At 52.0% G+C, this 26,223-nt stretch overlaps 1 protein-coding gene across 5 annotated transcripts in view; it reads right to left on the bottom strand.

The window, feature by feature from the left end:
- The window catches only part of GSTZ1 (glutathione S-transferase zeta 1), a 64,262-nt gene that overhangs the window by 7,330 nt on the left and 30,709 nt on the right, over positions 1 to 26,223 (bottom strand). For 3 of the 5 annotated variants that reach the window (XM_029597644.1, XM_029597645.1, XM_029597642.1), the window contains exons 2-5: positions 14,606 to 14,657; positions 8,260 to 8,327; positions 7,361 to 7,441; positions 3,651 to 3,776 (exon numbers count right to left, since the gene is read on the bottom strand). In XM_029597644.1, coding sequence (XP_029453504.1) covers positions 3,651 to 3,776; positions 7,361 to 7,441; positions 8,260 to 8,327; positions 14,606 to 14,657 — 327 coding nt within the window. Of the gene's footprint in view, positions 1 to 3,650; positions 3,777 to 7,360; positions 7,442 to 8,259; positions 8,328 to 14,605; positions 14,658 to 14,807; positions 14,827 to 14,892; positions 15,352 to 26,223 lie in introns of those variants that run through there. The other 2 variants (XM_029597643.1, XM_029597646.1) reach the window with 2 other exon arrangements.

Raw genomic sequence — 26,223 nt, 5'->3', positions numbered from 1 at the left:
TATCCAGGACACCTGCCCCCTCGCCCCTAGTGCCAGATATCCAGGACACCTGCCCCCTCGCCCCTAGTGCCAGATATCCAGGACACCTGCCCCCTCACCCCTGGTGCCAGATATCCAGGACACCTGCCCCTCACCCCTGGTGCCCGATATCCAGGACCCCTGCCCCCTCCCCCCTGGTGCCAGATATCCAGGACCCCTCGCCCCTGGTACCAGATATCCAGGACACCTGCCCCCTCACCCCTGGTGCCAGATATCCAGGACACCTGCCCCTCACCCCTGGTGCCAGATATCCAGGACACCTGCCCCCTCACCCCTGGTGCCAGATATCCAGGACCCCTCACCCCTGGTGCCAGATATCCAGGACACCTGCCCCTCACCCCTGGTACCAGATATCCAGGACACCTGCCCCCTCACCCCTGGTGCCAGATATCCAGGACACCTGCCCCTCACCCCTGGTGCCAGATATCCAGGACACCTGCCCCCCCACCCCTGGTGCCAGATATCCAGGACACCTGCCCCCCTCGCCCCTAGTGCCAGATATCCAGGACACCTGCCCCCTCGCCCCTGGTACCAGATATCCAGGACACCTGCCCCCTCCCCCCTGGTGCCAGATATCCAGGACACCTGCCCCTCACCCCTGGTGCCAGATATCCAGGACACCTGCCCCCTCACCCCTGGTGCCAGATATCCAGGACCCCTCGCCCCTGGTACCAGATATCCAGGACACCTGCCCCCTCACCCCTGGTGCCAGATATCCAGGACACCTGCCCCTCACCCCTGGTGCCAGATATCCAGGACAACCTGCCCCCTCACCCCTGGTGCCAGATATCCAGGACCCCTCACCCCTGGTACCAGATATCCAGGACACCTGCCCCTCACCCCTGGTGCCAGATATCCAGGACACCTGCCCCTCACCCCTGGTGCCAGATATCCAGGACACCTGCCCCCTCACCCCTGGTGCCAGATATCCAGGACACCTGCCCCCTCACCCCTGGTGCCAGATATCAAGGACACCTGCCCCCTCACCCCTGGTGCCAGATATCCAGGACACCTGCCCCCTCGCCCCTGGTGCCAGATATCCAGGACACCTGCCCCCCTCGCCCCTGGTACCAGATATCCAGGACCACCTGCCCCCTCGCCCCTGGTGCCAGATATCCAGGACACCTGCCCCCTCGCCCCTGGTGCCAGATATCCAGGACACCTGCCCCCTCGCCCCTGGTGCCAGATATCCAGGACACCTGCCCCCTCGCCCCTGGTGCCAGATATCCAGGACACCTGCCCCCTCGCCCCTGGTGCCAGATATCCAGGACACCTGCCCCCTCACCCCTGGTGCCAGATATCCAGGACACCTGCCCCCTCACCCCTGGTGCCAGATATCCAGGACACTGCCCCTCACCCCTGGTGCCAGATATCCAGGACACCTGCCCCCTCGCCCCTGGTACCAGATATCCAGGACACCTGCCCCCTCGCCCCTGGTGCCAGATATCCAGGACACCTGCCCCCTCGCCCCTGGTGCCAGAGATCCAGGACACCTACCCCTCACCCCTGGTACCAGATATCCAGGACACCTGCCCCCTCACCCCTGGTACCAGATATCCAGGACACCTGCCCCTCGCCCCTGGTGCCAGATATCCAGGACACCTGCCCCTCGCCCCTGGTGCCAGATATCCAGGACACCTGCCCCTCACCCCTGGTGCCACCTGCCCCCTCACCCCTGGTGCCACCTGCCCCCTCACCCCTGGTACCAGATATCCAGGACACCTGCCCCCCTCGCCCCTGGTACCAGATATCCAGGACACCTGCCCCCTCACCCCCCGGTACCAGATATCCAGGACACCTGCCCCCTCACCCCTGGTGCCAGATATCCAGGACACCTGCCCCTCGCCCCTGGTGCCAGAGATCCAGGACACCTGCCCCCTCGCCCCTGGTACCAGATATCCAGGACACCTGCCCCTCACCCCTGGTGCCAGATATCCAGGACACCTGCCCCCTCACCCCTGGTGCCACCTGCCCCCTCACCCCTGGTGCCACCTGCCCCCTCACCCCTGGTACCAGATATCCAGGACACCTGCCCCCTCGCCCCTGGTACCAGATATCCAGGACACCTGCCCCCTCACCCCCGGTGCCAGATATCCAGGACACCTGCCCCCTCGCCCCTGGTGCCAGATATCCAGGACACCTGCCCCCTCACCCCCGGTGCCAGATATCCAGGACACTGCCCCCCTCGCCCCTAGTGCCAGATATCCAGGACACCTGCCCCCTCGCCCCTGGTACCAGATATCCAGGACACCTGCCCCCTCGCCCCCGGTACCAGATATCCAGGACACCTGCCCCCTCGCCCCCGGTACCAGATATCCAGGACACCTGCCCCCTCACCCATGGTACCAGATATCCAGGACACCTGCCCCTCACCCCTGGTACCAGATATCCAGGACACCTGCCCCTCGCCCCCGGTGCCAGATATCCAGGACACCTGCCCCTCACCCCTGGTGCCAGATATCCAGGACACCTGCCCCTCACCCCTGGTACCAGATATCCAGGACACCTGCCCCCTCACCCCTGGTACCAGATATCCAGGACACCTGCCCCCTCGCCCCTGGTGCCAGATATCCAGGACACCTGCCCCCTCGCCCCTGGTGCCAGAGATCCAGGACACCTACCCCTCACCCCTGGTACCAGATATCCAGGACACCTGCCCCTCGCCCCCGGTGCCAGATATCCAGGACACCTGCCCCTCGCCCCCGGTGCCAGATATCCAGGACACCTGCCCCCTCACCCCTGGTGCCACCTGCCCCCTCACCCCTGGTACCAGATATCCAGGACACCTGCCCCCTCACCCCTGGTGCCACCTGCCCCCTCACCCCTGGTACCAGATATCCAGGACACCTGCCCCCTCACGCCTGGTGCCACCTGCCCCCTCACCCCTGGTACCAGATATCCAGGACACCTGCCCCTCACCCCTGGTGCCAGATATCCAGGACACCTGCCCCTCACCCCTGGTGCCAGATATCCAGGACACTGCCCCCTCACCCCTGGTGCCAGATATCCAGGACACTGCCCCCTCACCCCTGGTGCCAGATATCCAGGACCCCTCACCCCTGGTACCAGATATCCAGGACACCTGCCCCTCACCCCTGGTGCCAGATATCCAGGACACCTGCCCCTCACCCCTGGTGCCAGATATCCAGGACACCTGCCCCCTCACCCCTGGTGCCAGATATCCAGGACACCTGCCCCCTCACCCCTGGTGCCAGATATCCAGGACACTGCCCCCTCACCCCTGGTGCCAGATATCCAGGACACCTGCCCCCTCGCCCCTGGTGCCAGATATCCAGGACACCTGCCCCCTCGCCCCTGGTGCCAGATATCCAGGACACCTGCCCCCTCACCCCTGGTACCAGATATCCAAGACACCTGCCCCTCACCCCTGGTACCAGATATCCAGGACACCTGCCCCCTCACCCCTGGTGCCAGATATCCAGGACACCTGCCCCCTCGCCCCTGGTGCCAGATATCCAGGACACCTGCCCCCTCACCCCTGGTGCCAGATATCCAGGACACCTGCCCCCTCACCCCTGGTGCCAGAGATCCAGGACAGGTACCCGTTACCCCCTCAGCAGCAGGATTTCTGGCTGCTTCTCCCTTCCTACCTGCAGTGGTTGGATCCCTGAGGCTATGAGGTCAGAGATCATTCGCACTTGGGCTCTCTTCTTTAAATCCTCTGGCAGAAGCCTGGGCGTGGGCCGGGTCTCATCCAGGTACTGGATTATTGCTAACTGCAAGAAAGCAGAGCAATCGGCATGAACCAAAATCAACAGCGAACGGAGAGAGTGGGACAGGCACCTGAGTGTATGGGTCAGCGGGTTACAGCAGTGGGGGCACAAGGCCAGGTCCCAATAATGGGAGGGAGAAAGCGTTACGGGACTCTTCAGCTGTCCGTGCTGTGTTCTTGCTTTACCTGTATCAGTGTGACACCTGCATGGGGCTGTGATGAGTATTTTATGTATTTATTTATTTATATACCGTTGTTCTGTTATTTTCAATCACAGCGGTTTTCAACAACCAATTAAATAATAAAATTTTCAACTGGTAAGTATTAAAAACATAAAATATAAGAAAACAAATCAACAACAACAACAACAACAAAATACATGTCAAAAATAAAATGTTTTACAAATTCTCTAACTCCCCTAATTACTTAATTGGTTCACACTCAAATGCTTGAAGGAAAGGCCATGTTTTTATATCTTTTTTTAAAACTTTTAAACTCCTTTTGCACCCTTAGTTCTCTTGGCCTGGTGTTCCACAGTTCTGGACCTCCTATTGACATTGCTCCCTCTCTTACCTCACTTAAATGGGCACTCTGGGGTGAGGGTAGACTCAATAAATCTTTATTCGCAGATCTCAAATTGCGACGTGGGGTATGAAAGCCAATCTGTGTCTTTTTGATTTATAATTTTGGGAGTTAAACATAGTACTTTATGTTAAGAACATAAGAAAATGCCATACTGGGTCAGACCAAGGGTCCATCAAGCCCAGCATCCTGTTTCCAACAGTGGCCAATCCAGGCCATAAGAACCTGGCAAGTAGCCAAACACTAAGTCTATTCCATGTAACCATTGCTAATGGCAGTGGCTATTCTCTAAGTGAACTTAATAGCAGGTAATGGACTTCTCCTCCAAGAACTTATCCAATCCTTTTTAAAACACAGCTACACTAACTGCACTAACCACATCCTCTGGCAACAAATTCCAGAGTTTAATTGTGCGCTGAGTGAAAAAGAACTTTCTCCGATTAGTCTTAAATGTGCCCCATGCTAACTTCATGGAGTGTCCCCTAGTCCTTCTATTATCCGAAAGAGTAAATAACCGATTCACATCTACCCGTTCTAGACCTCTCATGATTTTAAACACCTCTATCATATCCCCCTCAGTCGTCTCTTCTCCAAGCTGAAAAGTCCTAACCTCTTTAGTCTTTCCTCATAGGGGAGCTGTTCCATTCCCCTTATCATTTTGGTAGCCCTTCTCTGTACCTTCTCCATCGCAACTATATCTTTTTTGAGATGCGGCAACCAGAATTGTACACAGTATTCAAGGTACGGTCTCACCATGGAGTGATACAGAGGCATTATGACATTTTCCGTTTTATTCACCATTCCCTTTCTAATAATTCCCAGCAGTCTGTTTGCTTTTTTGACTACTGCAGCACACTGAGCCGACGATTTCAATGTGTTATCCACTATGACACCTAGATCTTTTTCCTGGGTGGTAGCTCCTAATATGGAACCCAACATTGTGTAACTATAGCATGAGTTATTTTTCCCTCTATGCATCACCTTGCACTTATCCACATTAAATTTCATCTGCCATTTTGATGCCCAGTTTTCCAGTCTCACAAGGTCTTCCTGCAATTTATCACAATCTGCTTGTGATTTAACTACTCTGAACAATTTTGTATCATCTGCAAATTTGATTACCTCACTTATCGTATTTCTTTCCAGATCATTTATAAATATATTGAAAAGTAAGGGTCCCAATACAGATCCCTGAGGCACTCCACTGTCCACTCCCTTCCACTGACAAAATTGTCCATTTTATCCTACTTATTCCTCACATTTAGCCAGTTTGCAATCCACGAAAGGACATTGCCTCCTATCCCATGACTTTTTACTTTTCCTAGAAGCCTCTCATGAGGGACTTTGTCAAACGCCTTCTGAAAATCCACCGGTTCACCTTTATCCACATGTTTATTAACTCCTTCAAAAAAGTGAAGCAGATTTGTGAGGCAAGACTTGCCCTGGGTAAAGCCATGCTGACTTTGTTCCATTAAACCATGTCTTTCTATATGTTCTGTGATTTTGATATTTAGAACACTTCCCACTATTTTTCCTGGCACTGAAGTCAGGCTAACTGGTCTGTAGTTTCCCAGATCGCCCCTGGAGCCCTTTTTAAATATTGGGGTTACATTTGCTATCCTCCAGTCTTCAGGTACAAAAGATGATTTTAATGTTAGGTTACACATTTTTACTAATAGGTCTGAAATTTCATTTTTTAGTTCCTTCAGAACTCTGGGGTGTATACCATCCGGTCCAGGTGATTTACTACTCTTCAGTTTGTCAATCAGGCCTACCACATCTTCTAGGTTCACCGTGATTTGATTCAGTCCATCTGAATCATTACCCATGAAAACCTTCTCCATTATGGGTACCTCCCCAACATCCTCTTCAGTAAACACCGAAGAAAGAAATCATTTAATCTTTCTGTGATGGCCTTATCTTCTCTAAGTGCCCCTTTAACCCCTCAATCATCTAACGGTCTAACTGACTCCCTCACAGGCTTTCTGCTTCGGATATATTTAAAAAGGTTTTTGCTGTGAGTTTTTGCTTCTACTTCCAACTTCTTTTCAAATTCTCTCTTAGCCTGTCTTAACAATGTCTTACATTTAACTTGCCAATGTTTATGCTTTATCCTATTTTCTTCTGTTGGATCCTTCTTCCAATTTTTTGAATGAAGATCTTTTGGCTAAAATAGCTTCTTTCACCTCCCCTTTTAACCATGCCGGTAATTGTTTTGCCTTCTTTCCACCTTTCTTAATGTGTGGAATACATCTAGACTGTGCTTCTAGAATGGTATTTTTTAACAATGACCACGCCTCTTGGACATTTTTTACTTTTGTAGCTGCTCCTTTCAGTTTTTTAAAACAATTTTTCTCATTTTATCAAAGTTTCCCTTTTGAAAGTTTAGCACGAGAGCCTTGGATTTGCATATTGTTCCTCTTCCAGTCATTAATTCAAATTTGATTATATTATGATCACTATTGCCAAGCGGCCCCACCACCATTACCTCTCTCACCAAGTCCTGTGCTCTACTGAGAATTAGATCTAAAATTGCTCCCTCTCTCGTCGGTTCCTGAACCAATTGCTCCATAAAGCTATCATTTATTCCATCCAGGAACGTTATCTCTCTAGCGTGACCTGAAGATACATTTACCCAGTCAATAAGCAATCAGTAATTTTATTTTTAAGCAATACCTTCCACCATTTCACCCAGCACCAACACCAAGCACACGAGCCTGTAGTTTTCTGGATCACCCCAGTTAATAATTGGCTTTACATTGGCTATGCTCCAGTCCTCGGGTACAACGAGAGTTTTGAATGATAGATTACAGATTATCAGTGGCAGATCTGTAATTTCATACAGGAGTCCCTTTGGAACTTTAGAGTGAATGCCATCAGGTCCTGGTGATATGCTACTATTTAGTTTGTCAATTTTCTCTACTTCCTCTCCCCAGGTGTGTTCAGACTGCAGAGGAGACCAATGTAGAATTAGTCACGAACAGACAAAAATTGGGGTTCACTCACCGACTGAGATAGTGTGATGCCATCAATGTGAAGGGAGGGTACCTGCTGCATCGGATTCACCTCTGTGAACTCAGTGGAGAGCTGCAGGAAGACACACAGCGCATTTTCTTGTGCAGAAACTCGGCTGCATACATTGAGGAGCTTTCAGCATAGGTTTACTGTAGTGTACAACTTACGCCAGTGAAAGTACTGAGATATTTTACTGAAAAAGTGTAGGACTGTAACCCCTGTGTTTTCCCTCACCTTACTCATTATAGCAGGTTTCAGGCCTGCGTCTTTGGCAGTCACCAGATTTGTTCAAACAGCTACAGTGATCTGGAAATAAGAACCAAGTGCAGCTCAGCTCTGCTAAAACTGAAACTTGCAGTGCAGACAGCAAGACCAGGAGTCTAAGCTAGAGCTTTTCCCTTCAGATTGTTATAAGTCCACAGTATGAGCTGAAGAAAGGTCACGCTCTGGATTCTCGTCACACTGAAGTAAAAGGGAACATTGGCTGAGATTGAGAACCTGTACAAAATGGGGGGAGGGGGTTAACATCCTGGCACCTGATCCCGCAGGGGACACGATGCAGTGACTATGACAAACTGGAAGCTTACATCTGGGTCACAGACCTGTCTAGGTTTTAGGATCATCAGATACATTTGCATACATTTCATCTACACATTGGGTTAAATTTGCATTGCTGGTTACACTGAGCAGCAGACTTAAAGGGATGGAAAACCATCAGCTCAGACAGGGCCTATGCTGCTCCCCTGCTGTCTGTCACGCTACAGGACATGCGGCTTGCTTAGTACAGAAGGACAAGGAGCTTCAGATAGCTCAGGAAATACCTGCAAGTCACAGAGTCTGCCTGCTGGGTGCTCCTGCCTCAGAGGTCGCCGCGCGCTGCTATTACTCACCTGTTGTCCCCCATCCTTAATGAGATTGACAGGAGCTTGCTCATAGTCCACGTCCTTCAGCGCCAGAGCTGCAGGGAGACAGGCGGTGAAACACAGTGAGGGCAGCAGCCTCAGGAGTCGGTCCCTGGTGCACAAACACGCGAGGTGCTGAGCCGAACTCGCTCCATGCCACTCTTGTGCTTTTACCTATACCGAGGAGAAGCCATCGCCCCCTGTACCCACCACTCCCCCACCCCCGACCTGGCATGCATGGCCCTGAAAAACACCTGTCCCCATGTCAGGAGGCCCTGCAGAAGAAGGAGCATCACTTCCCCTTACGCGGCCTTCCTAGGGACGCCACCCATGGGAGCTGCTGCCTCTCCACACCTCCCCACGCAGCCCGCAGGCCTCACGGAGAGGGTGCAGAGCCGCCCGGGAAGGAGGGGACTGGCAATAGAAGTGCACCGGCAGAAGGGAGGGGAGAAACAGGGCGGAGGGGGAGAGGGAGCCTGGCATCAGAGGTACGAGAAAGAGGGTTGGAAGGTGGAGAACATGGACCCAGAGGAAGGCTGGGAAGGAGGGGAGCTGAGAACTGGAGGTCCTGTACCCGAGGGGGAGGATCTGAGGAGGAGAGTAGGGGGTCAAAACCAAAAGCCATTGCTTGCTATAGAATTACAGAGAGGAGGCCACAGATCCCTCTCCCATAACCAAAAGCAGCACCAAAAAAACCAACTCATAGCAGATTTACAAATCAATTTTTTGCAACAAAGAAACCTCTGTGCTTATCCCAGGCTTTACCCCTCACTCCCTCACAGCTAAGGATCCTCTGTGCTTATCCCAGGCTTTACCCCTCACTCCCTCACAGCTAAGGATCCTCTGTGCTTATCCCAGGCTTTACCCCTCACTCCCTCACAGCTAAGGATCCTCTGTGCTTATCCCAGGCTTTACCCCTCACTCCCTCACAGCTAAGGATCCTCTGTGCTTATCCCAGGCTTTACCTCTCACTCCCCCACAGCTAAGGATCCTCTGTGCTTATCCCAGGCTTTACCTCTCACTCCCCCACAGCTAAGGATCCTCTGTGCTTATCCCAGGCTTTACCCCTCACTCCCCCACAGCTAAGGATCCTCTGTGCTTATCCCAGGCTTTACCCCTCACTCCCCCACAGCTAAGGATCCTCTGTGCTTATCCCAGGCTTTACCCCTCACTCCCTCACAGCTAAGGATCCTCTGTGCTTATCCCAGGCTTTACCCCTCACTCCCTCACAGCTAAGGATCCTCTGTGCTTATCCCAGGCTTTACCCCTCACTCCCTCACAGCTAAGGATCCTCTGTGCTTATCCCAGGCTTTACCACTCACTCCCTCACAGCTAAGGATCCTCTGTGCTTATCCCAGGCTTTACCTCTCACTCCCTCACAGCTAAGGATCCTCTGTTCTTATCCCAGGCTTTACCCCTCACAGCTAAGGATCCTCTGTGCTTATCCCAGGCTTTACCCCTCACTCCCTCACAGCTAAGGATCCTCTGTGCTTATCCCAGGCTTTACCTCTCACTCCCTCACAGCTAAGGATCCTCTGTGCTTATCCCAGGCTTTACCCCTCACAGCTAAGGATCCTCTGTGCTTATCCCAGGCTTTACCCCTCACTCCCTCACAGCTAAGGATCCTCTGTGCTTATCCCAGGCTTTACCTCTCACTCCCTCACAGCTAAGGATCCTCTGTGCTTATCCCAGGCTTTACCCCTCACTCCCTCACAGCTAAGGATCCTCTGTGCTTATCCCAGGCTTTACCCCTCACAACTAAGGATCCTCTGTGCTTATCCCAGGCTTTACCCCTCACAGCTAAGGATCCTCTGTGCTTATCCCAGGCTTTACCCCTCACAGCTAAGGATCCTCTGTGCTTATCCCAGGCTTTACCCCTCACTCCCTCACAGCTAAGGATCCTCTGTGCTTATCCCAGGCTTTACCCCTCACTCCCTCACAGCTAAGGATCCTCTGTGCTTATCCCAGGCTTTACCCCTCATTCCCTCACAGCTAAGGATCCTCTGTGCTTATCCCAGGCTTTACCCCTCCCTCCCCCACAGCTAAGGATCCTCTGTGCTTATCCCAGGCTTTACCCCTCATTCCCTCACAGCTAAGGATCCTCTGTGCTTATCCCAGGCTTTACCCCTCACAGCTAAGGATCCTCTGTGCTTATCCCAGGCTTTACCCCTCACTCCGCCACAGCTAAGGATGCTCTGTGCTTATCCCAGGCTTTACCCCTCACTCCCCCACAGCTAAGGATCCTCTGTGCTTATCCCAGGCTTTACCCCTTACTCCCTCACAGCTAAGGATCCTCTGTGCTTATCCCAGGCTTTACCTCTCACTCCCTCACAGCTAAGGATCCTCTGTGCTTATCCCAGGCTTTACCTCTCACTCCCCCACAGCTAAGGATCCTCTGTGCTTATCCCAGGCTTTACCTCTCACTCCCCCACAGCTAAGGATCCTCTGTGCTTATCCCAGGCTTTACCTCTCACTCCCTCACAGCTAAGGATCCTCTGTGCTTATCCCAGGCTTTACCCCTCACTCCCCCACAGCTAAGGATCCTCTGTGCTTATCCCAGGCTTTACCTCTCACTCCCCCACAGCTAAGGATCCTCTGTGCTTATCCCAGGCTTTACCCCTCACTCCCTCACAGCTAAGGATCCTCTGTGCTTATCCCAGGCTTTACCTCTCACTCCCTCACAGCTAAGGATCCTCTGTGCTTATCCCAGGCTTTACCCCTCACTCCCTCCCTCAGCTAAGGATCCTCTGTGCTTATCCCAGGCTTTACCTCTCACTCCCTCACAGCTAAGGATCCTCTGTGCTTATCCCAGGCTTTACCTCTCACTCCCCCACAGCTAAGGATCCTCTGTGCTTATCCCAGGCTTTTACCTCTCACTCCCTCACAGCTAAGGATCCTCTGTGCTTATCCCAGGCTTTACCTCTCACTCCCTCACAGCTAAGGATCCTCTGTGCTTATCCCAGGCTTTACCTCTCACTCCCTCACAGCTAAGGATCCTCTGTGCTTATCCCAGGCTTTACCTCTCACTCCCTCACAGCTAAGGATCCTCTGTGCTTATCCCAGGCTTTACCCCTCACTCCCTCACAGCTAAGGATCCTCTGTGCTTATCCCAGGCTTTACCCCTCACTCCCTCACAGCTAAGGATCCTCTGTGCTTATCCCAGGCTTTACCCCTCACTCCCCCACAGCTAAGGATCCTCTGTGCTTATCCCAGGCTTTACCCTTCACTCCCTCACAGCTAAGGATCCTCTGTGCTTATCCCAGGCTTTACCTCTCACTCCCTCACAGCTAAGGATCCTCTGTGCTTATCCCAGGCTTTACCCCTCACTCCCCCACAGCTAAGGATCCTCTGTTCTTATCCCAGGCTTTACCTCTCACTCCCTCACAGCTAAGGATCCTCTGTGCTTATCCCAGGCTTTACCCCTCACTCCCCCACAGCTAAGGATCCTCTGTGCTTATCCCAGGCTTTACCCCTCACAGCTAAGGATCCTCTGTTCTTATCCCAGGCTTTACCTCTCACTCCCTCACAGCTAAGGATCCTCTGTGCTTATCCCAGGCTTTACCTCTCACTCCCTCACAGCTAAGGATCCTCTGTGCTTATCCCAGGCTTTACCCCTCACTCCCTCACAGCTAAGGATCCTCTGTTCTTATCCCAGGCTTTACCTCTCACTCCCTCACAGCTAAGGATCCTCTGTGCTTATCCCAGGCTTTACCTCTCACTCCCTCACAGCTAAGGATCCTCTGTGCTTATCCCAGGCTTTACCCCTCACTCCCCCTCACAGCTAAGGATCCTCTGTGCTTATCCCAGGCTTTACCCCTCACTCCCTCCCACAGCTAAGGATCCTCTGTGCTTATCCCAGGCTTTACCCCTCACTCCCTCCCACAGCTAAGGATCCTCTGTGCTTATCCCACGCTTTACCCCTCACAGCTAAGGATCCTCTGTGCTTATCCCAGGCTTTACCTCTCACTCCCTCACAGCTAAGGATCCCCTGTGCTTATCCCAGGCTTTACCCCTCACTCCCTCACAGCTAAGGATCCTCTGTGCTTATCCCAGGCTTTACCCCTCACTCCCCCACAGCTAAGGATCCTCTGTGCTTATCCCAGGCTTTACCTCTCACTCCCTCACAGCTAAGGATCCTCTGTGCTTATCCCAGGCTTTACCCCTCACTCCCCCACAGCTAAGGATCCTCTGTTCTTATCCCAGGCTTTACCTCTCACTCCCTCACAGCTAAGGATCCTCTGTGCTTATCCCAGGCTTTACCCCTCACTCCCCCACAGCTAAGGATCCTCTGTTCTTATCCCAGGCTTTACCCCTCACTCCCCCACAGCTAAGGATCCTCTGTTCTTATCCCAGGCTTTACCTCTCACTCCCTCACAGCTAAGGATCCTCTGTGCTTATCCCAGGCTTACCCCTCACTCCCTCACAGCTAAGGATCCTCTGTGCTTATCCCAGGCTTTACCTCTCACTCCCTCACAGCTAAGGATCCTCTGTGCTTATCCCAGGCTTTACCTCTAACTCCCTCACAGCTAAGGATCCTCTGTGCTTATCCCAGGCTTTACCCCTCACAGCTAAGGTGCTTATCCCAGGCTTTACCCCTCACTCCCCCTCACAGCTAAGGATCCTCTGTGCTTATCCCAGGCTTTACCCCTCACTCCCCCTCACAGCTAAGGATCCTCTGTGCTTATCCCAGGCTTTACCCCTCACTCCCTCACAGCTAAGGATCCTCTGGGCTTATCCCAGGCTTTACCTCTAACTCCCTCACAGCTAAGGATCCTCTGTGCTTATCCCAGGCTTTACCCCTCACAGCTAAGGTGCTTATCCCAGGCTTTACCCCTCACTCCCCCTCACAGCTAAGGATCCTCTGTGCTTATCCCAGGCTTTACCTCTCACTCCCTCACAGCTAAGGATCCTCTGTGCTTATCCCAGGCTTTACCCCTCACTCCCTCACAGCTAAGGATCCTCTGTGCTTATCTCAGGCTTTACCCCTCACTCCCCCACAGGTAAGGATCCTCTGTGCTTATCCCAGGCTTTACCCCTCACTCCCCCACAGCTAAGGATCCTCTGTGCTTATCCCAGGCTTTACCCCTCACTCTCCCCCACAGCTAAGGATCCTCTGTGCTTATCCCAGGCTTTACCCCTCACTCCCTCACAGCTAAGGATCCTCTGTGCTTATCTCAGGCTTTACCCCTCACTCCCCCACAGCTAAGGATCCTCTGTGCTTATCCCAGGCTTTACCCCTCACTCCCTCACAGCTAAGGATCCTCTGTGCTTATCCCAGGCTTTACCCCTCACTCCCTCACAGCTAAGGATCCTCTGTGCTTATCCCAGGCTTTACCTTCTCCACTCCCCCACAGCTAAGGATCCTCTGTGCTTATCCCAGGCTTTACCCCTCACTCCCTCACAGCTAAGGATCCTCTGTGCTTATCCCAGGCTTTACCCCTCACTCCCCCACAACTAAGGATCATCTGTGCTTATCCCAGGCTTTACCCCTCACTCCCTCACAGCTAAGGATCCTCTGTGCTTATCCCAGGCTTTACCTCTCACTCCCTCATAGCTAAGGATCCTCTGTGCTTATCCCAGGCTTTACCTCTCACTCCCTCACAGCTAAGGATCCTCTGTGCTTATCCCAGGCTTTACCTCTCACTCCCTCACAGCTAAGGATCCTCTGTGCTTATCCCAGGCTTTACCTCTCACTCCCTCACTAGCTAAGGATCCTCTGTGCTTATCCCAGGCTTTACCTCTCACTCCCTCACAGCTAAGGATCCTCTGTGTTTATCCCAGGCTTTACCTCTCACTCCCTCATAGCTAAGGATCCTCTGTGCTTATCCCAGGCTTTACCTCTCACTCCCTCACAGCTAAGGATCCTCTGTGCTTATCCCAGGCTTTACCTCTCACTCCCTCACAGCTAAGGATCCTCTGTGCTTATCCCAGGCTTTACCTCTCACTCCCTCACAGCTAAGGATCCTCTGTGCTTATCCCAGGCTTTACCCCTCACAGCTAAGGATCCTCTGTGCTTATCCCAGGCTTTACCCCTCACTCCCTCCCACAGCTAAGGATCCTCTATGCTTATCCCAGGCTTTACCCCTCACAGCTAAGGATCCTCTGTGCTTATCCCAGGCTTTACCCCTCACTCCCCCACAGCTAAGGATCCTCTGTGCTTATCCCAGGCTTTACCCCTCACTCCCTCGTAGCTAAGGCTCCTCTGTGGTTATTCCTGGGCTTTTTTTTTAAATCTGTTTTTGTTTATTTGTCATCGTTTTTCCAAGCATTCAACACCCAGTTCATAGTTAGGAGCATCCCCTTCGCTGGAGATAAAGACGAAAACCATTCTCACCAATTCTCACCCTCCAGGAGCAGGAACTTCTGAAGTAAGTGTGGAGCAGTGGCTGGAAGAGAGGGAGAGGAAAGGTGAAATGCCCGTCAGGTCAGCCCCTGCAGAAGGAGCAGCAGGAGCCCTGGGATCCAGGACAGGGAGCTCCTGCGAGTGTGGAGGACAGAGGAGGAGGAGGAGGAGGGCAGTGTAGCAGGCGCCTTACCCGGGGCCGGGCTGGCTGCACGGGATAAGGACCCTGCAGCAAGCCCTGGGCTGGGGAAGGGCCCTACGGCCACTTCTCTGCTCACCTTAACGGACTGCATGCTGCTGGCCGGAGAGCGTTACAGCCGAGCCTCGCGTCTGCCGTCTGTCTGTGGGGGAGGGGAGGAGAGGTGGAATTTGCCCCCAACCAATGACTGCTCAGCTCCAGTCCCTCCTCTCCGGAGCTGCAAACTTCTGCTGCGGAAGAGCCGACTCTGCAGCACGGGAACGGGGCAGCCTGGTGGGGGTTACACTGGGGTCACGTGTATGTGGCGCTGCGAGGCATACACAGCACTGTACAGGCGCCTCGGAGAGGCGGGCCGCCACCTAGAAATGGGGCAGGGGGGAAGGCTGCTGCCAGCCCCCCCGTGCAGTCCTCTCGGGGGAGACGGGGCAGCACCAGGAAAGGGGCAGGGGAGGCCTGGGTGCCCCTTCCTCTGACCCCGCCAGGCGCGGATAAACGAGGGGGAGAGGTACCGCGCAGCCGCAGAGAGAAGGCTCTTGTACAGGAGCCCACGTGGCTCCACGGGTGGAGATGATGGCAGAGGAGTCCATGTGGCTCCTTTCTCCTGTCCTGTCCTCCCTGCTAAGGACACATCTCAGCTCCCAGCCCAGCGGAGCAGGGAAAAGCCCCTATTTATTCATTAGTTCTGACCCAACAGCTCCCTCCCGCTCTTCTCTACTTCCAACTCAACCAGCACCGGGATCTGGCACTAGAAGTCTTCATTCACAAGTATCCCTGGGGTTTCCAGCCTCACAACTTCCTTTAGTCCTCGCTTGGGGCCATTCCTAACCCTGGCCACCAGGTGTCGCCACTGTGCAATGACCGCATCTCCCTCCCCCAAGGGTCTGGGAACGCTACTTCTGCAGCTTCCCCAGCCGTGGGAGACCTGGACCACGAACTGAAACCAGGCCAGTGAGCAAAGCTGCCACAGAGCCCTCGGGCTGACTGACATCCACACTCAGCACCCCTCCCCTCCCATGGCCAACCACGAGGTACCATAATAATCCGAACAAGCACCAGCACAACATCCAGCCAGTGATAAAGGCTCGCAGACCTGCCAGACCCAGCTACGTGAGCGCCTGTATTTCCACTAGGACTTCTAGTTATTACAGAACCTGCAGCCTGCCAGACAGACCCAGCTACGTGAGCGCCTGCGTTTCCACTAGGACTTCTAGTTATTACAGAGCCTGCAGCCTGCCAGACAGACCCGGCTACGTGAGCGCCTGCGTTTCCACCAGGACTTCTAGTTATTACAGAACCTGCAGCCTGCCAGACAGACCCGGCTACGTGAGCGCCTGCGTTTCCACCAGGACTTCTAGTTATTACAGAACCTGCAGCCTGCCAGACAGACCCGACTACGTGAGCGCCTGCGTTTCCACTAGGACTTCTAGTTATTACAGAACCTGCAGCCTGCCAGACAGACCCGGCTACGTGAGCGCCTGCGTTTCCACTAGGACTTCTAGTTATTACAGAGCCTGCAGCCTGCCAGACAGACCTGGCTACGTGAGCGCCTGCGTTTCCACTAGGACTTCTAGTTATTACAGAACCTGCAGCCTGCCAGACAGACCCGACTACGTGAGCGCCTGCGTTTCCACTAGGACTTCTAGTTATTACAGAACCTGCAGCCTGCCAGACAGACCCGGCTACGTGAGCGCCTGCGTTTCCACCAGGACTTCTAGTTATTACAGAACCTGCAGCCTGCCAGACAGACCCGGCTACGTGAGCGCCTGCGTTTCCACCAGGACTTCTAGTTATTACAGAACCTGCAGCCTGCCAGACAGACCCGGCTACGTGAGAGCCTGCGTTTCCACCAGGACTTCTAGTTATTACAGAGCCTGCAGCCTGCCAGACAGACCCGGCTACGTGAGCGCCTGCGTTTCCACTAGGACTTCTAGTTATTACAGAACCTGCAGCCTGCCAGACAGACCCGGCTACGTGAGCGCCTGCGTTTCCACTAGGACTTCTAGTTATTACAGAACCTGCAGCCTGCCAGACAGACCCGGCTACGTGAGCGCCTGCGTTTCCACTAGGACTTCTAGTTATTACAGAACCTGCAGCCTGCCCGACAGACCCGGCTACGTGAGCGCCTGCGTTTCCACTAGGACTTCTAGTTATTACAGAACCTGCAGCCTGCCAGACAGACCCGGCTACGTGAGCGCCTGCGTTTCCACTAGGACTTCTAGTTATTACAGAACCTGCAGCCTGCCAGACAGACCCGGCTACGTGAGCGCCTGCGTTTCCACTAGGACTTCTAGTTATTACAGAACCTGCAGCCTGCCAGACAGACCCGGCTACGTGAGCGCCTGCGTTTCCACTAGGACTTCTAGTTATTACAGAGCCTGCAGCCTGCCAGACAGACCCGGCTATGTGAGCGCCTGCGTTTCCACCAGGACTTCTAGTTATTACAGAGCCTGCAGCCTGCCAGACAGACCTGGCTACGTGAGTGCCTGCGTTTCCACTAGGACTTCTAGTTATTACAGAGCCTGCAGCCTGCCAGACAGACCCGACTACGTGAGCGCCTGCGTTTCCACTAGGACTTCTAGTTATTACAGAGCCTGCAGCCTGCCAGACAGACCCGGCTACGTGAGCGCCTGCGTTTCCACTAGGACTTCTAGTTATTACAGAACCTGCAGCCTGCCAGACAGACCCGGCTATGTGAGCGCCTGCGTTTCCACTAGGACTTCTAGTTATTACAGAACCTGCAGCCTGCCAGACAGACCCGGCTACGTGAGAGCCTGCGTTTCCACTAGGACTTCTAGTTATTACAGAACCTGCAGCCTGCCAGACAGACCCGGCTATGTGAGTGCCTGCGTTTCCACTAGGACTTCTAGTTATTACAGAGCCTGCAGCCTGCCAGACATACCCCAGCTACGTGAGCGCCTGCGTTTCCACTAGGACTTCTAGTTATTACAGAACCTGCAGCCTGCCAGACAGACCCGGCTACGTGAGCGCCTGCGTTTCCACCAGGACTTCTAGTTATTACAGAACCTGCAGCCTGCCAGACAGACCCGGCTACGTGAGCGCCTGCGTTTCCACCAGGACTTCTAGTTATTACAGAACCTGCAGCCTGCCAGACAGACCCAGCTACGTGAGCGCCTGCGTTTCCACCAGGACTTCTAGTTATTACAGAACCTGCAGCCTGCCAGACAGACCCGGCTACGTGAGAGCCTGCGTTTCCACCAGGACTTCTAGTTATTACAGAGCCTGCAGCCTGCCAGACAGACCCGGCTACGTGAGAGCCTGCGTTTCCACCAGGACTTCTAGTTATTACAGAACCTGCAGCCTGCCAGACAGACCCGGCTACGTGAGCGCCTGCGTTTCCACTAGGACTTCTAGTTATTACAGAACCTGCAGCCTGCCAGACAGACCCGGCTACGTGAGCGCCTGCGTTTCCACTAGGACTTCTAGTTATTACAGAGCCTGCAGCCTGCCAGACAGACCCGGCTACGTGAGCGCCTGCGTTTCCACTAGGACTTCTAGTTATTACAGAGCCTGCAGCCTGCCAGACACACCCGGCTACGTGAGCGCCTGCGTTTCCACTAGGACTTCTAGTTATTACAGAGCCTGCAGCCTGCCAGACAGACCCGGCTACGTGAGCGCCTGCGTTTCCACTAGGACTTCTAGTTATTACAGAGCCTGCAGCCTGCCAGACAGACCCGGCTACGTGAGCGCCTGCGTTTCCACTAGGACTTCTAGATATTACAGAACCTGCAGCCTGCCAGACAGACCCGGCTACGTGAGCGCCTGCGTTTCCACTAGGACTTCTAGTTATTACAGAACCTGCAGCCTGCCAGACAGACCCGGCTACGTGAGCGCCTGCGTTTCCACTAGGACTTCTAGTTATTACAGAACCTGCAGCCTGCCAGACATACCCCACTACGTGAGCGCCTGCGTTTCCACTAGGACTTCTAGTTATTACAGAGCCTGCAGCCTGCCAGACAGACCCGGCTACTATTTATTTATTTGGAGAATATTTGTAAATTGCCAATGCAGTGGTTATGGCGATTTACAATTAAAAACCTAAAACAAATATAATTCTGCCATTTCCTCACATTTATTTCCATGGCTTCTTGAATTGTCTCACTATTTTAGCCTCCACCACCTTCTCCAGGAGGGTACTCCAGGCATCCACTGGTTCCTCGGAGACTCAAATCCTGACCCCTGGTTCTAGAACATTCTGTAAGGGCACAAATGCTGTGAATGGCTTTAAATCAGTGGTTGGCTGGAGTTCTGCCCTGGAGCTGCTAGGTGGCTGATAATTTGAAGACGAGCAGTCCAGAAGATGAGGCAAGACCTGCAACCCTCCCCTTGAGAAGCCAGATTGATCCTTAGAAACTACAAAATGGGCCTCTGGGATCAACATTTTATTCCAGCAATGTGAGGGTTCTTGAGCTTTGTGTGTGAGAAACCAGTGAGAGAGCCATAAACTCTTGGTGGTTAAATTAGTTGTCTGTGTGTGTTTGGAAAGATTCTCCATGGATTCTTGACCCTGAACATAAGAAATTGCCATACTGGGTCAGACTGAGTGTTTATCAAGCCCAGCATCCTGTTTCCAACAGTGACCAATCCAGGTCATAATAACCTGGCAAGTACCCAAAAACTAAGAAGATCCCCTGCTACTAATGCTAGAAATAAACAGTGGCTATTCCCTAAGTCAACTTGATTAATAGCAGGTAATGGACTTGTCCTCCAAGAACTTATCCAATCCTTTTTTAAACCCAGCTACACTAACTCCACTAACCACATCCTCTGGCAAAGAATTCCAGAGCTTAATTGTGCGTTGAATGAAAAAGAATTTTCTCTGATTTGTTTTAAATGTCCTACTTGCTAACTTCATGGAATGCCCCTAGTCCTTCTATTATCTGAAAGAGTAAATAACTATCTACAGTCCGGAGCTAGTGAACTATCTACAGTCCGGAGATAGTGAACTATCTACAGTCCGGAGAATTGATGGACCAGAGGCAACATGGATTCACCAGGGGAAGATCCTGTCAGACAAATCTGATTGACTTTTTTGACTGGGTAACCAAGGAATTGGATCGAGGAAGAGCGCTCGATATCATATACTTGGATTTCAGCAAAGCTTTTGACACGGTTCCGCACAGGAGACTGGTGAATAAAACGAGAAGCTTGGGAGTGAGTGCCGAGGTGGTGACCTGGATTGCAAATTGGTTGATGGACAGAAGACAATGTGTGATGGTAAATGGAACCTTCTCTGAAGAGAGAGCGGTTTTAAGTGGTGTACCACAAGGATCGGTGTTGGGACCGGTCCTGTTCAATATCTTTGTGAGCGACATTGCGGACGGGATAGAAGGCAAGGTTTATCTTTTCGCGGATGACACTAAGATCTGCAACAGAGTGGACACGCCGGAAGGAGTGGAGAGAATGAGACGGGATCTAAGGAAACTGGAGGAGTGGTCGAAGATATGGCAGCTGAGATTCAATGCCAAGAAGTGCAAAGTCATGCATATGGGGAGTGGAAACCCGAATGAACTGTATTCGATGGGGGGGAAAGGCTGATGTGCACGGAGCAGGAGAGGGACCTTGGGGTGATAGTGTCTAATGATATGAAGTCTGCGAAACAATGCGACAAGGCGATAGCTAAAACCAGAAGAATGTTGGGCTGCATAGAGAGAGGAATATCGAGTAAGAAAAGGGAAGTGATTATTCCCTTGTACAGGTCCTTGGTGAGGCCTCACCTGGAGTACTGTGCTCAGTTCTGGAGACCGTATCTACAAAAAGACAAAGACAAGATGGAAGCGGTACAGAGAAGGGCAACCAGGAAGGTGGAGGATCTTCATCGGATGACGTACGAGGAGAGATTGAAGAATCTAAATATGTACACCCTGGAGGAAAGGAGGAGCAGAGGTGATATGATACAGACTTTCAGATACTTGAAAGGTTTTAATGATCCAAAGACAATGACAAACCTTTTCCGTAGGAAAAAAATCAGCAGAACCAGGGGTCACGATTTGAAGCTCCAGGGAGGAAGATTCAGAACCAATGTTAGGAAGTATTTCTTCACGGAGAGGGTGGTGGATGCCTGGAATGCCCTTCCGGAGGATGTGGTGAAGACCAGAACTGTGAAGGACTTCAAAGGGGCGTGGGATAAACACTGTGGATCCATAAAGTCAAGAGGCCGCCAATGAAGAGTGGGTGACTCGCCAGAATGATGGCTACTGCCTGGAGACAATACCCTTATTCAATAAACATACACATGCTTACTGTGACTCCAACATCGTTCTAGCTTCAACAGCAAGAGGAAATGTGGAATAAAGGATCTGCACTCACAAAGGGGGGAGTAGCTGGCTTGTTACGGCGGTTACTACCCCAAACCAAATAAGCCTGTTACTTCTATTTCTATGCATATACAGCATAGTTCTCTGCTTCAACGGCAGGGGAGAAGAAAAAACTGATGCTTCACGCATGTCCAGCGTGGCTCCCTGCTTCAACGGCAGGGGAGAAGAAAAAAGGGTTCACACTCACAAAGCGGGGAGTAGCTGGCTTGTTACAGCGGTTACTACCCCAAACCAAATGTGCCTGATGCTTCACTTTCGATGCATATCCAGCATGGCTCTCTGCTTCAACAGCATGGGAGAAGAATAAACTGATACCTCAAGCATATCCAGCATAGCTCCCTGCTTCAACGGCAGGGGAGAAGATAAACAACCAATAAGGGCTGTATAACATAGTCTGGGTAGAGCAAATGGGCATGGGTGTAGCTTGCTTATTGCGGCGGTTACTACCCCTACTACCCCTAACTTATCAGCTGGATATTCACTTGGATGCAGCTCCATCACTGCTTTCTACATTGATGGTGGGGGTGGAAAGGAAATAGAACCAAGAGCTAAGAGAAACAGATAAGTATGAGAGAAAAGGGTGTGTGGGGCTTGCTGGGCAGACTGGATGGGCCATTTGGTCTTCTTCTGCCGTCATTTCTATGTTTCTATAACCTATTCTCATTTACCTGTTCTAGACCTCTCATGATTTTAAACACCTCTATCATATCCCCCCTCAGCCATCTCTTCTCCAAGCTGAAAAGTCCTAACCTCTTTAGTCTTTCCTCCTAGGGGAGCTGTTCCATCCCCTTTATCATTTTGGTTGCCCTTCTCTGTACCTTCTCCATCGCAATTATATCTTTTTTGAGATGCGGCGACCAGAATTGTACACAGTATTCAAGTTGCGGTCTCACCATGGAGTGATACAGAGGCATTATGACATTTTCTGTTTTATTCACCCTTCCCTTTCTAATAATTCCCTAACATCCTGTTTGCTTTTTTGACTGCCGCAGCACACTGAGCCGACGATTTCAATGTGTTATCCACTATGACGCCTAGATCTCTTTCTTGGGTGGTAGCACCTAATATGGAACCTAACATTGTGTAACTATGGCATGGGTTATTTTTCCCTATATGCATCACCTTGCACTTGTCCACATTAAATTTCATCTGCCATTTGGATGCCCAATTTTCCAGTCTCACAAGGTCTTCCTGCAATGTATCACAATCCACTTGTGATTTAACTACTCTGAACAATTTTGTGTCATCCGCAAATTTGACTGAATTGAATTTGATACAAGGACTGGAAAGTGGACTTGTAGACGGGGGGGATTTTCTGCCATCTCTCCAGCCTGGAACCTTTTGGAAGTTTCTTCATTTTCCTTACTGGGAAAAAGGGTAAGGTGAAGGCCACGCTGGACCCCAGCTGGTACCTTTCTGATTTAGAGAGTGACCACAGTGTCGGGAGGAGCCTGGCATGGAAACTCTTGTTATGCCAGTGTCTTGGAAGGAAAGGTCCTGTGTTAATGCAAGCCAGAGAACGATTCGTTTCGTAGCAATCCGAATAAGCGTGGATTACAGAGACTCAAAACCTGGGCCTTCCTTTGCGCTGGAAAAGGTTTCCTTTTTGTGTATGAATAACTTTTAGGTTTCTGAATGCCTCCATCATTTCTCCTCCATGGTGAGGGTACGGCTTTTATCCATGCCGCTCGTTCCGTGAGAGAGCTGCTCCCTCCCTGGAAAAGCCAGCCCCCTCCCCAACCCGGGAGAGAGATGTCCGCCCAGCCAAAGGAAGTGGTGAGGTAGGGGAGGGATAATAATAAAGGCAAAACGGTAAATAAGCCAAACAAAAAATAGCAGCAGTTAGTGAATGGTAAATTAACAAGAAATGCTGGACAGGGTGGGAGCAGATTTGCCAGCTCCTAAAATGTTTGTCTGGCACCTACGTTTTTAACAAATGTTCCATCCCTTACAGTTTCTCTGACTGGGTCTGGAGCGTGTGTGTCTGTGGCCAGTGTGTACTGTCTGCCCGCCTCTCTCTGTGTATCTGTCTGTCTGGGTTTGGGGTATCTGTGTCTGAGGCCAGTGTGCTGTGTCCTGTCTGCCTGAGTCTCTCTGGGTGTCTGTCTATCTGGGTTTGGGGTATCTGTGTCTGGCCGGTGTGCTGTGATCTGTGTTCTGTCTGCCCACCTCTCTCTGTGCGTCTGTCTGTCTGGGTTTGGGGGTATCTGTGTGTGTGACCGGTGTGCTGTGTTCTGTCTGCCCGACTCTCTCTGTGTGTCTGTCTGTCTGGGTTTGGGGTATCTGTGTCTGTGACCGGTGTGCTGTGTTCTGTCTGCCCGACTCTCTCTGTGTTTCTGTCTATCTGGGTTTGGGGTATCTGTGTCTGGCTGTGTATCTGGGTTTGGGGTCTCTGTGTCTCTCTGTCTGACTGTGGAGCGTGTGTGTGTGTCTGTGGCCAGTGTGCTGTGATCTTTTCTATTCGTTATACCCCTCCTTATGCATCCTAGTAACCTTCCAGCTCTGGTTGCTGCCTTGTTGCACTGTTTCCACATCGTGAATCATTCTGCTCTATATAACGAGTGGAAAAGAAGTGGTAACGATGCTGCTGTGCAGGTGGTCGGTGAAATCTCGTCTGGAGGGCTGTATCTAATTCTGGAGGCCCCCCCCCCATAATAATATAGATAGAACGGAGGTGGCTCAGAGGAAGAGCTGCCAGAATGATCTGCGTCAGAGGTCCAATGATACTTATCTAGCCTAGAGCAGAGGGCAGGCAAACCTGTCAAGTCACAGACCCCTTCCATCCACTCGGTTGGCTGGAGCCCCTCGAATCAGGGTTACATCACATATAAAACACACAATCCTGGATTCCTGGAAAAAGGGAGATTATTCAGGTGCTGCGTCGTCTGGGAAGTGATAGATCAGACTGGAGGTCACCTGCCCTCAAAGATGGGGCTGGAGGGGATCCCGAGAGCAAATGACGGGGCTGTCGGCCCCTGCCACCCTCTTCCCGTCTCCTTGAGGTTGGACAACAGGGAGCAGAAGGTGTAAGGGACAGTCCCTTAGGCTCCTGTGGCAGCTCAGGGCAAAATATTCTAAACAAGCTAGCAAACATTTCCGTCTTTTATATTACATTATAACAATTGGTTTACACTTTAATTCTGTGCATAATTTTATTTTTATTGAGTGAAGAAAAGTGATCTCAAGTATCAGTAAAGGGAGGAGATCTCAGGAATGGGGTGAGGAGAAAGGGGGAGCAGCGTGAGAAGGAAAGAGGACTAGGGATGGGGGAAGAGGAGAGAGGGGGAGGAGAGGAGGGGGTAGGCAGGGTTGGGGAGTGGGTTCCAGGATCTGGGGAATAGAATAGAAGATGAAGAGAGAAAGGATTTGAATTGCAGGGGGTGGGATGGGGAGGAGAGGAGGGAGGTGTCCCTACCATGCTCTGTCCTGCTCCTCCTTGCATCTCCCTCTCTAATATCCCACACAGTCCCTTATTTCACACACGAACACTACCCCCTATTCTTGTTTCCCTCTCTCTCACACACATAAGACATGCACCCCCAAGCCGATCCCCCCTCTCATCCCCCAGCCTCTCTTCTCAGGCCCTCCTAATGCCCCAAAGTGATCCCCCTTTCCCATGTGTGCTGCAGGCTCTCCTGCTTCCTGCCTGGAGGGGAGGAGACTGGATAAGGAGGCAGAGGGCTGTTCCCTGTTGAGTAAGATTCAGCCGGCCTGCTGCTCCCCAGGCTTAGGCTGCCTACTGATAAATCCAGGCCTGCCAAGAGCAGTGCAATAGGTGGGGCTGTGTAATGGGATTGCTTGGCCTAAACGGGACAAGCTTGCTTTAAGATCTACGCAGAAGGAAGGCCTCACTGGACGCTGTGTTCTCACACTGACCCTACATCAAGTGACCGCAAAACAACCGAGCAGGCAGCAGCAGCAGAAGGGGAGGCAGCTCTAGTGTCAAGCATCAGTGTTGCTCTTGAAGTGTCCAAGCACTGCCATCCAAGGGCACCTGCAGCCGGTGGGACGGAGAGGCAGGGGCTCGATAGAAAGAAATGGAGGGGATGAAAGAGGAACGAGAGTAGAGAAACCTCTGCAAAATGCAGCAGCGAGACTTCTCTCTGGTGTAAGAAAATACCATCCCATCACTCCTACTTTAGAAGCATTGCACTGGCTACCAATACAACTAGAATAGATTATACAACATTAACGATCAGATTCAATAACATTAACAATAACAACAAGGACTTTCTTGTAATATCACTTAAACACAAACCACAGCCAACTGTGAGATCACCAAATAAATCCTCTCTATGCCAACATTACAAACCTCCCACTTGTCACAAACAAGAGAAAGAGCTGTCTAGAGCGGGTCCTGAACTATGAACCTCTATGGGGCCCATGCAATATAAATCGTGGAAAGCGGGCGCTGAAAAGTCAGCGCCCACAAGGAGGCACCATGCAATATCTAAATTAGGGGGTCGCGGCTGCCGGTTATGAAGACAGACGCTGGTAAACTCTGCGTCGGTTTTCATAATTCGGTCTGCCACGTCATTTATTTACTTAAAAAAAAAGAAGTACAGTTTTTTCTGCTTTTCTGTACTTCTTTTACCAGCGCTCAGCTATTAATGCCTGCATGTGATGAGCGCTATTACATTCACTCCGCGTCCGATGAGGGTTAAATAGGCGCGAATCCCTCTATTGCATTAGGGGGTGGATTAGCGCCTATTTAACCCGCGTCGGAGTGCGGGTCACACACAGGCTGATTCAGTAAAATGTGCAGGAGAGCCGGCGCACCGAGGCGAGCGCCTGCTCTCCCGACACGCACCCAGGCCACTCTCCTGGGCGCGCAATTTTGTATTAAAAGGAGAGCCCGCAATAACGAGGCGGCAGCTGTCAGCGGGTTTGACAGCCGATGCTTAATTTTACCCTATGTCGGGTTCGGAAAACGGACGACGGCAAAATTGAGTGTCTGTCTTCCAACCCACGGGCTGATTTTTTATTTTTTGGGGGGGCCTCCAACTTAATATTGCCATGATATTAAGTCAGAGGGTGTACATACAGAAAAGCAGAAAAAACTGCTTTTCTGTATG

The sequence above is a fragment of the Rhinatrema bivittatum genome, chromosome 4 (genome assembly GCF_901001135.1).
Source record: "Rhinatrema bivittatum chromosome 4, aRhiBiv1.1, whole genome shotgun sequence".
In the NCBI taxonomy this organism is placed as follows: Eukaryota; Metazoa; Chordata; class Amphibia; order Gymnophiona; family Rhinatrematidae; genus Rhinatrema; species Rhinatrema bivittatum.
The sequence above is the reverse complement of the archived record's forward strand: the minus strand, read 5'-3'. Positions and strand labels throughout refer to the sequence as shown.